This window comes from Colossoma macropomum, unplaced genomic scaffold (genome assembly GCF_904425465.1).
Source record: "Colossoma macropomum unplaced genomic scaffold, Colossoma_macropomum, whole genome shotgun sequence".
In the NCBI taxonomy this organism is placed as follows: domain Eukaryota; kingdom Metazoa; phylum Chordata; class Actinopteri; order Characiformes; family Serrasalmidae; genus Colossoma; species Colossoma macropomum.
This window is the reverse complement of record NW_023494802.1, coordinates 32,706,015-32,720,817: the sequence shown is the minus strand read 5'-3', so window position 1 is coordinate 32,720,817 and position 14,803 is coordinate 32,706,015. Positions and strand designations below refer to the sequence as shown.

At 39.6% G+C, this 14,803-nt stretch overlaps 1 protein-coding gene across 2 annotated transcripts in view; it reads left to right on the top strand.

Moving 5' to 3' along the window:
* The window catches only part of magi3a (membrane associated guanylate kinase, WW and PDZ domain containing 3a), a 236,802-nt gene that overhangs the window by 199,325 nt on the left and 22,674 nt on the right, over positions 1-14,803 (top strand). For both annotated transcript variants that reach the window (XM_036591340.1, XM_036591339.1), the window contains exons 10-13: positions 1,355-1,891; positions 11,838-11,869; positions 12,892-13,081; positions 14,228-14,322. In XM_036591340.1, the coding sequence (XP_036447233.1) occupies positions 1,355-1,891; positions 11,838-11,869; positions 12,892-13,081; positions 14,228-14,322 (854 nt within the window). The remainder of the gene's footprint in view (positions 1-1,354; positions 1,892-11,837; positions 11,870-12,891; positions 13,082-14,227; positions 14,323-14,803) is intronic.

Here is a 14,803-nt window from a genome sequence, read left to right as displayed (position 1 = left end):
TCTTTCTCACATCTAATATTTATACTAGGGGAAGTAGGAAAGGATTTCCTTGGTCGGCAAAAAGTCCAGATTTTCTACTAAAAGTTAACTAATCATCCTCCCAGTTCATAAATAAATAACACAGTGTCACAAAATTATTGGACGTTGAAGATCAGTTTGTGTCTTTTTTTTTTTTTTCCCCAATTTTCTCCAAAAATTTGGTTGTATCCGATTACACGCATTAGTTAGGACTCCCACAATCATATGATACCACCAGCACTAGAAGGGCAAAGGCTAGCACAAGCTCCCTCCGAGACCTGTATAGCAAACCACCGCAACTTTTCAAACTGCTCACGCAACGTCATTGGACGGCTGAGCGCGCTCAGAGGAAAGCGCCAACTACCAGATCTGTTACGTCAGCTAATGGATGACTAGCATCGCGCTGTGTTATGGAGAGAGAAAGGGACACCATCTTACCCACCCATAGAAAGCGAGGCCAATTGTGCTTGTGTCTTGGACTCCAGGCCACGGATGGCTGTGGCACCACCGGGAATTAAACTCACAAGCTCCTGTTGATAGGGCCAACGCTAGATGGTTGTGCCACTCAGGAGCCCAGTTTGCATCTTAAATTGAAGCTTGGAAGCTTCAGTTTTGCTGTACATTGAGAATGTTTGCACTTTTTAAGCAGGGCTGGATACAACTTAACGTTTTAGTAGTACATCACATTTAAGGTTGTACTGTGGTAAGTAAAAAGCCACTTGCAGAGTTTGTGTTACACCTTCTTGGGAACAGTTTACAAATTTTAGGAGTGGCAGTGTCTTGTACATATATTACAAAAGTATGTAAATAAAAAAAAATGCAATTTGTCAACTGACAGAATCTCAGTCTATTAAAAAGTTGTGATTACTCACCTAGTTGAATTAGAGGGGACAGCAAGAGGAATCATTTATTTGCAGACCCAGAGACGCAGCAGCAATTAAAGACCTGCAGTTCTAGACCTCCAGTTTCAGGACATACTGTGGTTACAGATTTTTGCCCCCTATTGGTTACAGTTAGTTTTACTAGGGCTACCTGTTTATTGTCTAGCTAGCAAGCTCCCTAATTTAGTGTTGTAGATTTTTACGTTACATGTTTTTACATTTGGTTGGTACAGTGAGTAACACTGCTGCCCTCCACACGGAAGGCTGGGGCTGATAAATATTTAGCGGTTCCAGAACTGCTGCTGCCTCTCCAGCTCTGCAAATGTTTACATCTCATTGACAGCCCTAACACAAAGGTGCTGTTTCCTCTGTCCTCAGAACAAACGTCCAGGGTGTCCATTGCATCCATTGCCTTGCTGCATATTAGTGGCTGACCTTCCCTTCTTTTCCTTCAGGGGATGTGATAGTGGACATCAACGGCACCTGTGTTCTGGGGAAGACCCACGCTGACGTGGTGCAGATGTTCCAGTCCGTTGCTGTCAACCAGTACGTGGACATGGTGCTGTGCCGCGGCTACCCGCTCCCAGAGGATGCCGGGGCCAGTGATGATGGAACAGGTGATGTTGTCCCACCAATGCAGGATTCCCAGCCCAGAGGCTCCGAGATGGCCGCTTCGCCCCAGGAGCCACACTACCCAATCAACGGCCGTTACCCGGACACCCCTGCCGAGTCCACTCTGCTTCAGCCAGAGCTGGTGAGCGTGCCGCTCGTAAAGGGGCCTGGAGGCTTCGGCTTTGCTATCGCTGACTGCCCGCTGGGCCAGAAGGTGAAGATGATCCTGGATGCACAGTGGTGCCGCGGCCTGCTGAAGGGTGACGTCATCAAGGAGATCAACCGGCAAAACGTTCAGACGCTCAGCCACGCCCAGGTGGTGGACATCCTCAAGGAGCTGCCTGTTGGTGCGGAGGTCAACGTGCTTGTGCTACGAGGAGGTGAGTGGGCGGAGTCTTAAAGCCTACTTTTCAGCAGCTTCTTTCAATCATTCAGTACTACGAAACTAATATGTAAATTATGTAATTATAAAGTGTGGGCCCACAGACAGGGTTCAGCGGACTAATTAGACAAAGTTACAGAGGGGGCACAACCACTATCAACAAATGAATTGTTGTCCATGTAGGCGTATCCATTTTTATGGCATTACACAACCTGACATTTCTTTATTCTGCTTAGCAGTAGCCTAGCTATATAATAGGCTGCATTTATTTTAAACTCAGGCCTGAGTTTATTTCCTTATGTTGTGCGTAAGTACAGTGCCAAAATCACAGTTTCACAAATTAAAAATCCATAATCAGATCAGTAAATCTCTAACTTAAGTAACATTCATTTCATCTGATTATGGATTTGCAGTTCATTAAATTACAAGTTCATCATTGCATTAATTAATTAATTAATATGTAAATGGAAATGAACTCTATATCTTTTAACCCAGTATTACAGTTAAAATAGCAGCGCACCAACACTTGTTGAGGAAAAATCGTGTTTTTCCAATCATGGAAAATAAATATTTCTGTAAAATGCACCCCATACACTTCACACAGCTTACCCAGCCTCATATGCAACACAACAGGAACCATGAAAAGAATCAGTAACCACAATATCTATTTCTACTAATATTAATAATACTACTTAAAGCAACAGTTCAGCCAAAAATATTTTTGCAGATTTCCACTTACTCTAGATGTAGCTAAACAACAAAAAACATGTTTTGTGTCCAAATTTTGCTTTTTTGATTCAGTGTTTGATTTAGCCACAAGGCTAACACTGCCAATAAACACTAGAGGTCAACCAAGACGCCCAAATCTTTTCTGTAAATACACCCACAAAACTCCCAACCTGCTCAAACCGCGCCCATGTTGCTCAGACATGTCAGTGCGGTTTAGGACACAGTTTGACTTACTGTAAACAATAAAAATGATTTTTAGCTTGTAGCTGGTCGCTGTGTGCAGCCATTTTAAACAACAGGTGTCAAAATCTTCCTATTCACACATGTCAGGCAGGCATATGGACACTACAGATTACGCTCACGATTTCTGTTGTTTCTATTTATAAATACCTATTAATCTTGAATTTTTTAAACAAAAGATTTATGTTTTTAAATAAACAACAGAAATCGTGAATATGTGTCCATATGTGCATGATGTGCATGCACACAAAGTGGAGCCGAATTCTGCAGGAGATTCGGAATTGTCTAAAAAATCTGTTCAGTTACACGGTGTAGATTTGCTTATTTTTATAACTCACAGTAAGCCATATTGTGTACTAAACCACATTCACAAGTCTACACAATCCCAAATGCATGCAATTTGAGCAGGATGAGAGTTTTTTTAAGTTGTTTTAAGGTTGTATTTAAGGAAAAGATTTGGGTGGCTATTGACTTCTAGTGTTCGTTGGCAATGTTTGCCTCATATCTTCAGTGCTAAACTAAAAAGGCAAAATTGGACCCCAAACATGTCTTCACTGACCAACTACATCAGGAAACTGTAAATTTTTCTCCAAACCATTGCTTTAAGACTGAGCATAATGGTTTCAGTTGTGTACTAAAATATGCAACCTATTTTTTTTGTATTTTATGTTTTCCCTCCAGGTCCACTTGTACCATTAGTATGCTTTTATGTACCACACATGGTCTTAAATTATTTTTGCATGACCGTTTTCAACCGAATTGAACAGGCTGTTTTTTATGTTTGTTTTACTGTGCACTCTGTTCTGATTGGCTGTCTCCTATTGAGCCTCCTTCGAAAAGCATTAGAGCTGAAACATTTCTTAGGACTTGAGTGTGAATGGGCGGAGCTTAACTGCTATAGGCTGAATAAGCAGATGTATGTAGATGTGTTGTGACATCACAGAGACAGTAAATCCAAAGCAGGCTGTTTTTGCAGCATAGTCTTCATATATAGGCTGTATAGAATAAAATAAATGGTTTTGAAACTTCAACAATGTTTAGATAATATTTCAAACTCCCTTTATTTTAAAAAAGTAAGGTAAAAAGTAAAAGGAAAATTTGGTTTTCCATTCTATGAGTCCCTTAAGTTTGTTTTCTGTAGAGCAGGAGTTCCCAATCCTGGTCCCACAGATCTACCACCCTGCAGAGTTTAGCTCTCTGCCTAATCTAACACACCTGATCCAGGTAATGAAGGCCTCTGGGAGTCTATCTGACTATCAGAGCCAGGTGTGTTGTTTATGAACTCTCCAGGGTGGTGGATCCCCAGGACCAGGATTGAGCACCCCTGCTGTAGAGAATATGTCAACTTATTTTTACTAAGAAAATCAACAGAACATGTAAATTGACCAGAATTGTTCAAACTTGACACGTCAAACTGAACTGAAAATGGTGGAGCATAGCTATATGATTAAGTCAAGCAATATCACCTGTGTCATTTCTTTGAATTCATTTTGAAGGGCAGGCTACATTGCAGGACAAAATTGGAATGCAAAGCTGAGGTGGCACAGTATTCCAGCTGAGGGGGCATTGCACCAGGCCTGGTGTCAAAGTGCATGCGTTGCACCTGCAAGAACGTGGCAGACGTGACAGCAACGTATCTGACGAGAAGAAAATGAGAACAGGGTGTATGTGAGTGAGTGGAGGAGAGAGAGAGAGAGCTACAAACAGTGTGAGAGACAAGAGAGTAAGAGAGGCAGACGGAGAGGTGAAAACAAACAACTGTGCTGTGAGCGACAGATGTGTAATGTGTGTGTGTCTGGAGTGTGAGAGCGTTAAGCAAGAGGAACAATGCGTTCCTGCTAGGGAGAAAGAAACGCTCACGCTGTAGAGAAGCACACAGCAGAAACACAGCTTTTTGTAGCATTTGTGTCCATATAACACAACACAGTGCGAGACCCAAAAATACAGGCCACTTTTTAGCTAGTTGCCAGGGCAATAGTGCAATTATATTAATCACAATGGTAATGGCAAAATGGTCGAGAAGCACTCCAAGTTATATCTAGTCCATCCTTATCCCTAATTATGCTGAGAATAGGTCTAATATTATACTTTAAATGGGCAGATTTAATGACCACTGTTAAGCTGCTTGAATTCAGGTCTTTGGGGTCATGGTGTTCGGACTGTGTCTTTGCTGTAGCACTACCAAGCTGGATTAAATAAGGAACCAGAGACTGCCCCTGCTGACCATAGTGACCCTCAGCTCCATGTGTGACTGGGAAAGGTGTTTTTGTAGAGTAGGTTGGAGCAGCTTTTACATAGCGTTTTCAAGTTCTTCCTCCATCTTCAACATTTACACAGGCCTTCACCCACTTATGCTACTGTTCAAAAGTTTGGAATGAGTAATATAGTAATATAATAACGAGGGCTGTCAAATGGTTAAAATAATTCATTGTGATGAATTGCGTTCTTTTGTGTAGTTAATCATGATTAACCACATTTGTCCTATTTGACTGTAAAGATTTTTTTTTTCTGTTTAAAAAGCAGTACATTTGGTTAGAGCTACAGTGCCTTGCAAAAGTATTTCAACTCCCCTAAAAGTCATCATCTTGTTCTAGCCAGTATTTTTAGTGCAAACCAATAATTTGGTAACTTGGTAGAACCACTTTTGTTGCAGTATCAGCTTTAAATCAGTTATGGTAAGTTTCTACCAGCTCTGCACTCTGTTTGTAGACATTTTTGCCCATTCTTTCAAGAAGATTTGCTCAGGGCTGTTCAGGTTGGTTGGCTTGTGGGCCACAGTTTTGCCACAGATTCTCAATCGGATTGAGATCTGGGCTCTTCATCCTTTTATTATTAAACTTCTCCTGTGTTGCTTTGGCCTTGTGCTTGGGATCCCTGTCCTGCTGAAAGGTGATGTTTCTCCCAACTTTTAGTTTTTTAGCAGACTAAAGCAGATTATCTTGCAGTATCTCCTTGTATTTTGCACCATCCATCTGTCCTTCAGTTGTAAAAAGATGCCCAGTCCCTGCTGAGGAAATGCATCCCCACAGCATGATGCTGCCACCCCCATACATCACTGTTTTGATGCTGTTTGTTGAGGAATGGGTAGCGTTTAGAATTTTGGCAAAAAAGCTTGATTTTTGACTGCAAAGCCTTATCCCACATTTTAAATGGGTCACTCTGGTTTCTGGCAAACTGCAGATGTGATTTTGATGTGTTTTTCTTCAGTAATGGCTTCTTTCTAGCCAAACTCCCATACAGGCCGGTTGCATGCAGAGCTCTTGATATCACTGACTGGTGCGCCTTCAATCCAGTCTCAGCCACTGTGAGACTGAGCCACTCAGCCAACTCATTGAGGCTTCCCTTGCAAGTCCCCTTCTTGCTTCTTTCTTCTGAATTTTTTTGCTCTGAGTTTTGAGGGACGGCCTTATCTAGGCAGTGCCTGGGTGGTATGATGCAGTTTCCATTTCCTCGCAATTTCCATTTCCTCACATTTGATCCAGCAGCACTCACTGAGAAATCCAAACACTTAAATTTTCTTTTGTAGCCTTTTTCTATCTTGTGCATTTCTTAAACTTTATCTCTAATTTTCTTAGAATGCTCTTTGGCCGTCATTTACACAGCTGTCCTTAAGATTCACAATCTAATCAATGCTACTTGAATTAAAGGGTCTTTTATCCAGAAAAGGTGAACCTCTTTAATGATTGACAGGTTAGACTTAGACTGTGTCCTCGTTAGGGCAGTATTTTTCATCTGTCTAAACTTGGTGGTTCCACAGCACAAGGGTTAAATACTTGTGCAAACAGCATTTTCGAGTAAGAAAATGGAATTTTTTTACATTAAAACCAGTATCACTTTAAATTAATGAATTGTGAGGGTCAGTCTTTTAAATAAAAGATGACACAACACAAAATTGTCATTTGTAATCCAAATGGGTCTGATGACTTTTCAAGGGGGTTGAATACTTTGCAAGGCAATGAGGTGAACATGATTTCCAGTTTTCATCACCAGCGCCCTTTGAGAACAACAGTAACTAGATGTTCCAGCTTCTTGACGATTGTAGCCTCTCGCTTTCAAATCGCTACTTAATGTCTTGTTTTGAAGGAAACTGTATTTTTTAACTTTACTATTTTGTTAGTTTTGCTCCCACAAACACTACCACTCCGTCTGCTGAATTACGGATACTGGCACATCAGCACTGTGTTGTGTTTGTATGTGACACTTCAAACTGTACTCTGACACTTCAATGTACTTCAGTGATAAACAAATTCATAGCGTGGCAGTAGCTGGAAATAACTTTGGTTAAAATAGCAATGTCACGCGGGGGAAATAAAACAACACACAATGCGCAATCGGCAGGGCTTAATGGTGGAACAACACATTGTTCAAAAAGTCAAACTAGGACAATGCATTAATGATGTTAAAAAAATGGCATTAATAATTTTTATGTTGACTTTGACACCAATAATAATAAAGCTAAGGGTGTTAGGGGTGTTGTTAGGCACAATGCAATGTGCAAAAATGAAAATAATTTATAATGTAATAATCACAATACATTTCTTCTGCTAAGCAGTGAGTTTTTGTGACTGTAGGCTATAGTTTCTAAGCAAGATAATGGTTTTTAGTAAGTGACAGAGTAAATAAAATATATTCGGTGATATGTGTATATATTACGCATGGCTTAGCCAATCAGATTTTACAACCAGAACTATTTTGTGAAACCACTTTTAGTAGAGGTAAATATGTAAAATGAATGTAATATGAAAATTCTGAAATTGGTTTGTCTGGAATCAACAAAGCTGTAGATGATTCTGTAATAGCTGAAGAAGTGTATATAGTAGAGAACTTAAAAAGATATTACAATAAATTAATAAATATAGTATATTGTATTTCAGTTACTATATTCTGGTTATTGCCAAAGAAACTTGAAGTATAAAATAAAACATCTAAAAATACCCTGTTTATTTTATAATATTTCATTCTCTACTGTAGAATTCCAAACTTTTGAACATTAGTGTAGATCACTGGTTTCCTTCTGTGGGTCACAACCCACTGGTGGGACACAAGGAACCCACAGCAATGCATGTTTGTTTTTTCCACAAGAGCAGAGCTAAATGAAACACGCTTTAGATCCCATGCAGTAACCTCCCTGTTTTTACACTGTGATTGACAATGGTCAATGGCTGTGTCCATAACCATATATAACTATATTGTACATAGCACACAAATGAATGCACTTCTCATGGTGATGTACTGTTTTTGACATACTATTTAGCATAATAGAATGCTGTTTTGGATGTAGCTGATACAAGCAAAGACGAAAAGATGCACAGTTTGTGCGTTCAGACTACATATACAGACTACATGTACATATTGTCACTTGTGGTAAGAGCTTAATTGATTTTATGTAAATAAAAAAGGTGTTGTGTGTAATCGTGTAGACCTATCCATGTTTCATTCTGTTTATCATGGTAGGTGTTGTGCTTGTTCATTGAGAGGAGCATATTGAGTAAAAGTGGACTAAAAGATTAAGCACTTAAAAACTTTATGACAAGGTTAGTTTTATTTCACATCATAAAATATTTGGTGGTCAGACATCTGCTTGGACATCAATATCTGGTCCCAGTTATATAGTGAAGATACTGGCTCTCAGCTGCTTCCAAACTAGATCAGCCAAGCTCAGAAGGCAAGTTTTCTGATGAGAAAAAAGTAGCTGTTTTGTTTCAGGGCTTTTTAATGTTTGATAAAGGATTACCTGGGACCCATTAGAGCGGAGAAGCAGCTGAGCTTCAGCTACAGATCCTCTATGCTTTTTGAAGCTGTGCTGAAAAAATAAGCAGTAAGTGCGCAGAAAGGTTTTGATGTTCTTCCATAATATGGTTCCCTACTTTGTGCAGAGCTCGTTTTGTCAGGCTATGTTCTCTTCTTCACTTCACTACTTTATAGCTGGAGGTTCATTTTCTGCAGGATGCTGTTACATCCCCTCAGTCGCCTCATTCAAATTCAGCACGAATGTGTTTTTAGCACCATGCCTCAGAGCTTGAGTGCTTGTTGTTAAAGGAATAGTTTAGCGAACACAGTTCTCCTTTTACCCCAGATGTGGTCAGTCAGCCGAGATGCGTTTGAAGTTTTCGTCTTCAGTTTAGCACTGAAGCTAAAAAGTAGTGAAAACTTATACCCCACACAAACCACATTCACTTGTTTAGTAATGTCAAATAGACTTGCTTATGTGATTTTTGACCAGGACTGTGCAGAGATATTTTAGGGAGCAGGGGGAAAGGAGGGAAAAAAGGAAAGTGAATTAAACTTGAATTAGTCCACAGTTTATCACCAAGACACTTATCAGGAGATTCAGAGGAAAGCAAATGTAGTATTAAGTATTTTTCCCAAGGCAGCCAAAAAAATACAGCCCCACTATGGATTTAAAACAAAAGTAACAAAAGACAGCCCATGAATTGTCTTCCAGGACAATTATTACAATTATTATTCATGGCCAACAAGAGGGCACTGGTACAGGCTGAGGGTGAAAGGGCAGGGCCTTAAGGTCTATCTGTGCCCATGCATGTTTTTGACATCGTATGATGGACACACTGTTATGCAGTGGTGAACCGTGACTAACAATGCTATTATGCATGTTTTTTGACACTGTATCTAATGTATTCTTATCATGACTATTAACTGTCAAAAATACGTGAAAAAAACATCTATAATAAAGCTAATTTCTGTTCTTTCCCTGTGAGATTCTAGTAGTATATTACTACTAATCTAATGCTGGTGTACATTAACAGTTTTTGTCTATACTAGATTACACACAAACATTTGAAGCTTGTAAAAGCCTTTCTCTGTGTTTTATTTAAAGCTTGTAACAGTCCTAGCATAGAGCCACCACTACTGTTCTCCATTTCTAACAACTGACTGAAACCTGGTTAGACTGGTATGAATAGTCGGTAATGTATCCAGGACTTCCAGAACTGACATTTTTCTCACAAAATTGGCAATCAAAACATGATTGGTTGATTCCTCGATCAGTTCCTAATTATCTGACACATCAGGCCTTCAGTTCAGCTTCTAAAGGCCTAACCAATGGGAGAGCCAACCTAGATGTATCTACTCAGATAGCATGGTGAAGCAAAATACAGTTTAAATACAAGCTTGAGTCTATTGAATAAACAATAACTAAAATTTACAGGCGTATTTTATAGTGCCCAGAAATCATTAGGCCTCAATTGTTATGTCACATTGTTAAAAACAGTAGTGGCATCTGAAAGCTTGAGTTTTGTGAATACTTTTGCTGATTTTGATATATAACAACATGTCATACAGTGTCAAAAACCACTGAAGCAAGACTGAATGACATAACTAAACAGCTCAACATGGTTTAAAGCAGGTATAATGATTTAGGCAGGCAATTTGCACAGTGCTAATTGGTAGGATATAAGTTTAGTTTGTGTTAGCTACATTAGCCTTGTAGGTGCAGTGCATATCTTAGCTGATTAACTTCATTTGGCATAACAGAGAAACTGTACATTTGGTATTTTGCACTTTAAAGCACTTGGCCAGACTAGACAAGAGCAGTAAGGAAAACAAGTCAATTCACTCTCTTCCAGTCCTCAGTATTTGCATACACCATTATTCACTTGCAGAAATAGGTCTCACTCCTACATGTAGTGTGTTCATCTCTCTTGCTCACTCTCTCTTTTTTGCTCACACACACAGACACACCCCCACAACTCCACGGCCCTTACAGGCTAGTCTGTCCAGCCCCGATTATGTCATTTCTCCTTCACTGTTCCTCTACAGCGTCAGACAGGTTGCACATTCAGCATGGAGTATACTGCCACTTAGTGGCCAGTTAGCTTACTCTATTCCTATGGCATAAATACAGCACACGCGTTCTTGCATTTAATAACCCATGAATGCTCTTTCTTTTTGTTTGGGCTTGGGCCTTTGGGGTCTGTCCAGGAGGCCAGCCCAGTATTAGTTTAACAGAGGTAGACCTCTGAAGTCGTGCATCGATTTGTGTCCATCTATATGCCCAAATAAGGAGTCTGAGTCTAAGCTGTTTTTGTCTTTGGGGAAAAATGACCCCATCACACCTCATCAGGAGCAAAAATGTTCCAAGGCTGATTAATTCTGTCCTACATTCAGTACTGTGCAAAGTCATAGACCACCCTTCATTTATTTAATGATGAGTCAAAAGGGTCATATATACAAGGCATTCAGCATCAGTAAAAAGCAGAAAACATTATAAACAGAAAGCCTCAACAATTAAATTAATTCAGTATTTAATGTTTCCGCACTTTGCCTTTATTACAGTGTTCATTCATTTTGAGGAACTTGCTTACTGCTTTTTTGTCTATTTCCTTTTCTCAGTGTGGGCTTCTTGACAGATGCACTTTCTTTCAGACTGATAGTGTTGAGTTGTCTTCTCACAGTGGAAGGAGGGACAGTTCTTACTTACTTTGTTATGACTTTCCCTTTCCTTATAAGTGGACTATCTTAAATCTAATCTCCTCAGAAATATCTCCTGGAACTTGTCTTCAATGGTAATTTTGACTGGGAATTAAATAAATGAAAGTTGATCTCTGACTTTTTCACAGTATTGGATGTAGGACAAAACATATAGGCTTTGCAACATGTTTGTTCACCATTGAAATTGCCATTTATGTGTCTGTTACCTGAGACTCATTTGGAGTTCCGAAGGCTCATTTGGAAACTAATAGTGAACTGCAAAATGATACATTCTCAGAGTTCTATGCATGTAACAGCCGAGGAGTAGAAACAGGAGTAGTTTGAAACACTGGTTCCATTAGCGTAGCCAATCCTTCTGGGTGTGCTTTCCATGGCTTATGCAATAAATGCTTAACTTGTGTCTTAATTCCCGAGCTTTTAGTCATGAAATTTGCCTCCCTAATCGTGTGTGTTCTTTCTCCCCTTCTGTCTCATTCTGCTCCTCCTCTGTCTATCTCCCCCCCTCTGTCTCTTTCTCCCTGCAGGTCAGACGTCTCCTGTGAAGTCTCTGAAACCTGTAAGTTCAGCTAAAAGCTTTTAATTACGCAGTCTTACAGAATTAACACAGGCACGCTTGTGGGATGATTGGTGGGGGGGTGGGGGGGGAGTTATGATGTCAGGCGTGTTTTTAATGATTCCGGTAATGAATAATGAATCGGCTGCACCACGGCTGGGCCTTCAGGGTTCCAGTGAAGCGCTCTCAAGCTGGTTCTGCATTATTCACTGCCTCTGCGCACAGGCACCTCTCCCGGCTCCTTTAGCGCTAGCCAAACGCACTAAACGGGCTCCAGACAAACATCAACAGCTCTGGTTAGCACAGATGCTGTTGCAGTTCCTAGAAGTCTTGGTAAAGTGATAGAAAATCTAATTTGCACAGTCTTGCTCTTGCCCCAAATGTAATCCATCAGCCAAGACATGTTTAGGGTTTAAAGTTTGCTTCTTTAGTTTTGCAGAGGCTATAGACTTCATGTGGTTTCTATCCATAAAATGGACAAAGATATTAGTGACTTGCCTGATAAGCAAGTCTATATGAGATTGCTTAACAACTCATTATGGTCTGGGGAAACCGTGATGATTTTGACATATAGTTTACATGGTGTTAATTGGTGGGGTAAAAGCTTCCTTTTACTTGTTGGCTGCATAGCTCCAGTGTTAAAAAGAGAAGCAAACCTAAGCCACCATGTCTTGGGAAAATTATGTAAATTGTTTTTCAGCAAAACTATAAAAAGCTTTATAGTCTAATTTTGTGTGTGGCGGATTTTGCAGTGCTGAGCAGTCAGCGCAGCTTTTTGCAGGAGGATGTTGAGACATCTGGGTCTGAGGGTGCAGGCTTTGATCACAGCCACTACACTTTAATTACGTTATTGAAGCAGCCGTGAGCAAATTCCTGATAAGGAGCGCTGGAAGATTATTATGCAGCACAGCTCTGTGATGGCATGTTGATATAATTGGTGAGAGTCTTTACTGAGATGCTGGAACACGATGGCTGTGTGTGCGTGTGTGTGTGTGTGTGTGTGTGTGTGTGTGTATGTATGTTAGTGTGCTGCAGCCATGCCTATTACCCAGAAGCATGAGATGGCCACAAACACAATCAGCCCAGAAAGCCAGAGCCAACCTGAGCCGGTCCCCCAGTCACTCCCCTTCCCTCCAAACGTGGTGCGATCCAATTCACCCAAACTGGACCCGACCGAGCTCTACCTCAAGTCCAAAGCCATCCTGGAGAGCAAGCGTGAGTTACACTGACCACCACCTCGTATTCTTCGCACGTACACTACCCTTCAAAAGTTTGAAGTCACTTATCATACTACTAATCGAAGAATGCTGTATATCAGTTTGGAATAATTTTGGAAATAATGAATAACTGCTTTATATCCAAAATGACAGCAGCTGACATATAATGGAAAACACGTTTATTTCTTTTCTCTCTCTCTCTCTCTCTCTCTCTCTCTCTCTCTCTATATATATATATATATATATATATTATATATATATATATATATATATATATAGAAATATAAAATATATATATATGTATGTATATCAAATCCTAACCCTTAAATTTCAACTTGTAAAAAAAATACTTTTTTAATGTAATTTTTTAAAAGATCGTTTTGATTTCTTTCAAAGTGAAGCTGAAAGACTTAGATGTATCAAGAAGTTAATTTTTCCACATTTCAAGTCACTACCATAACACAAGAGTTTTAGTCCATAGGCGGAGCCTTATTTTAGCCACACCCCTGCATTTTAGAGCAGGAAGTGAGACTGCATCCCTGTCCCTCATGGCCACATGGTGAGCAGTTAGATCCCGTTGTTTTGAAGTAAATATGTCCCAAAGTCTGAAAATCAGTGTGCACCCTTAAGAACTGTTGCTACTGGAACACATTTTCTGCAATTGTGTAAACTTTTTTGTGTTTTCATGAAAATTATTGACTTTATGTATGTGCAACTTCAAAGCTGTGTTTCCTAGTCATGTACTGGCTAGCTAATTTTGAGTTAAAGTCAAAGTCAGTTAAAAGTCCACAATGTGTTTTTCAGCTCAGTCTTTGAACCCAGTGTGGTAGAATGATCCACATCATGAAAAAAAAATTAATTCTTGAAAGTGGTCTATAATGTGTTTACACTACATTTCATGTTTTTTTACAGCTTCCTGCTAATTGTTTGAAACGTGTGATATTTCAGGGTTATAAAAAATATGAAAGTTTTTATACTGTATATGTAATTGGTTTAATAATATTGTTGAAATGATTCTTCATCATTTCAAACTTTTGAACTGTAGTGTATGTGAACTGCATTAATGTGATCATAAAGGGTAAAGTGGTTGATGTTAATACTACCTGCTGACACTGACTCCTTTACTGTCCACTTGACCCCGCAGCTGCCAACATTAAGGAGCTGGACGTGTTCATCAAGAGGAATCAGGAGTCAGGCTTTGGCTTTAGAGTGCTGGGAGGGGAAGGCCCGGATCAGCCTGTGAGTGCTAAATATGTGAAATAAATACACTCAGTAACCTCTCAATGCTTCCAGCAAACACTGGTATATTTAGAGCGTAACCAAACCAGATCATTGTTGTAAATAGCTCTATCTCAGACCGAAAGTAGAGAAAAATCCAACCTTTCATTGAAGTAAATATAGTCTAATAAAATAAAAACCCTTATAATGTGTATATTATACACATATATACAAACCCAATTCCCAAAAAGTGGGGACAGTATGTGAAATAAAAAGAGAAAGCAGTGATTTTTAAAGTTTGACCTGGATTAAACTGAAGACAGTACAAAAACACAATATTTGATGTTTTGTCTTATGAACTTCATTGTGTTTTTTGTAAATGTATTCTGAATCTGTTGATCCAGTTTTGAAAGCAATTTTTTTTTCCATTTTTCAGTTATACGAGTCTTCAGCAACCATACAGGGACTTCGTTGTTGTATTTGCACCATACGTTTTTAATAA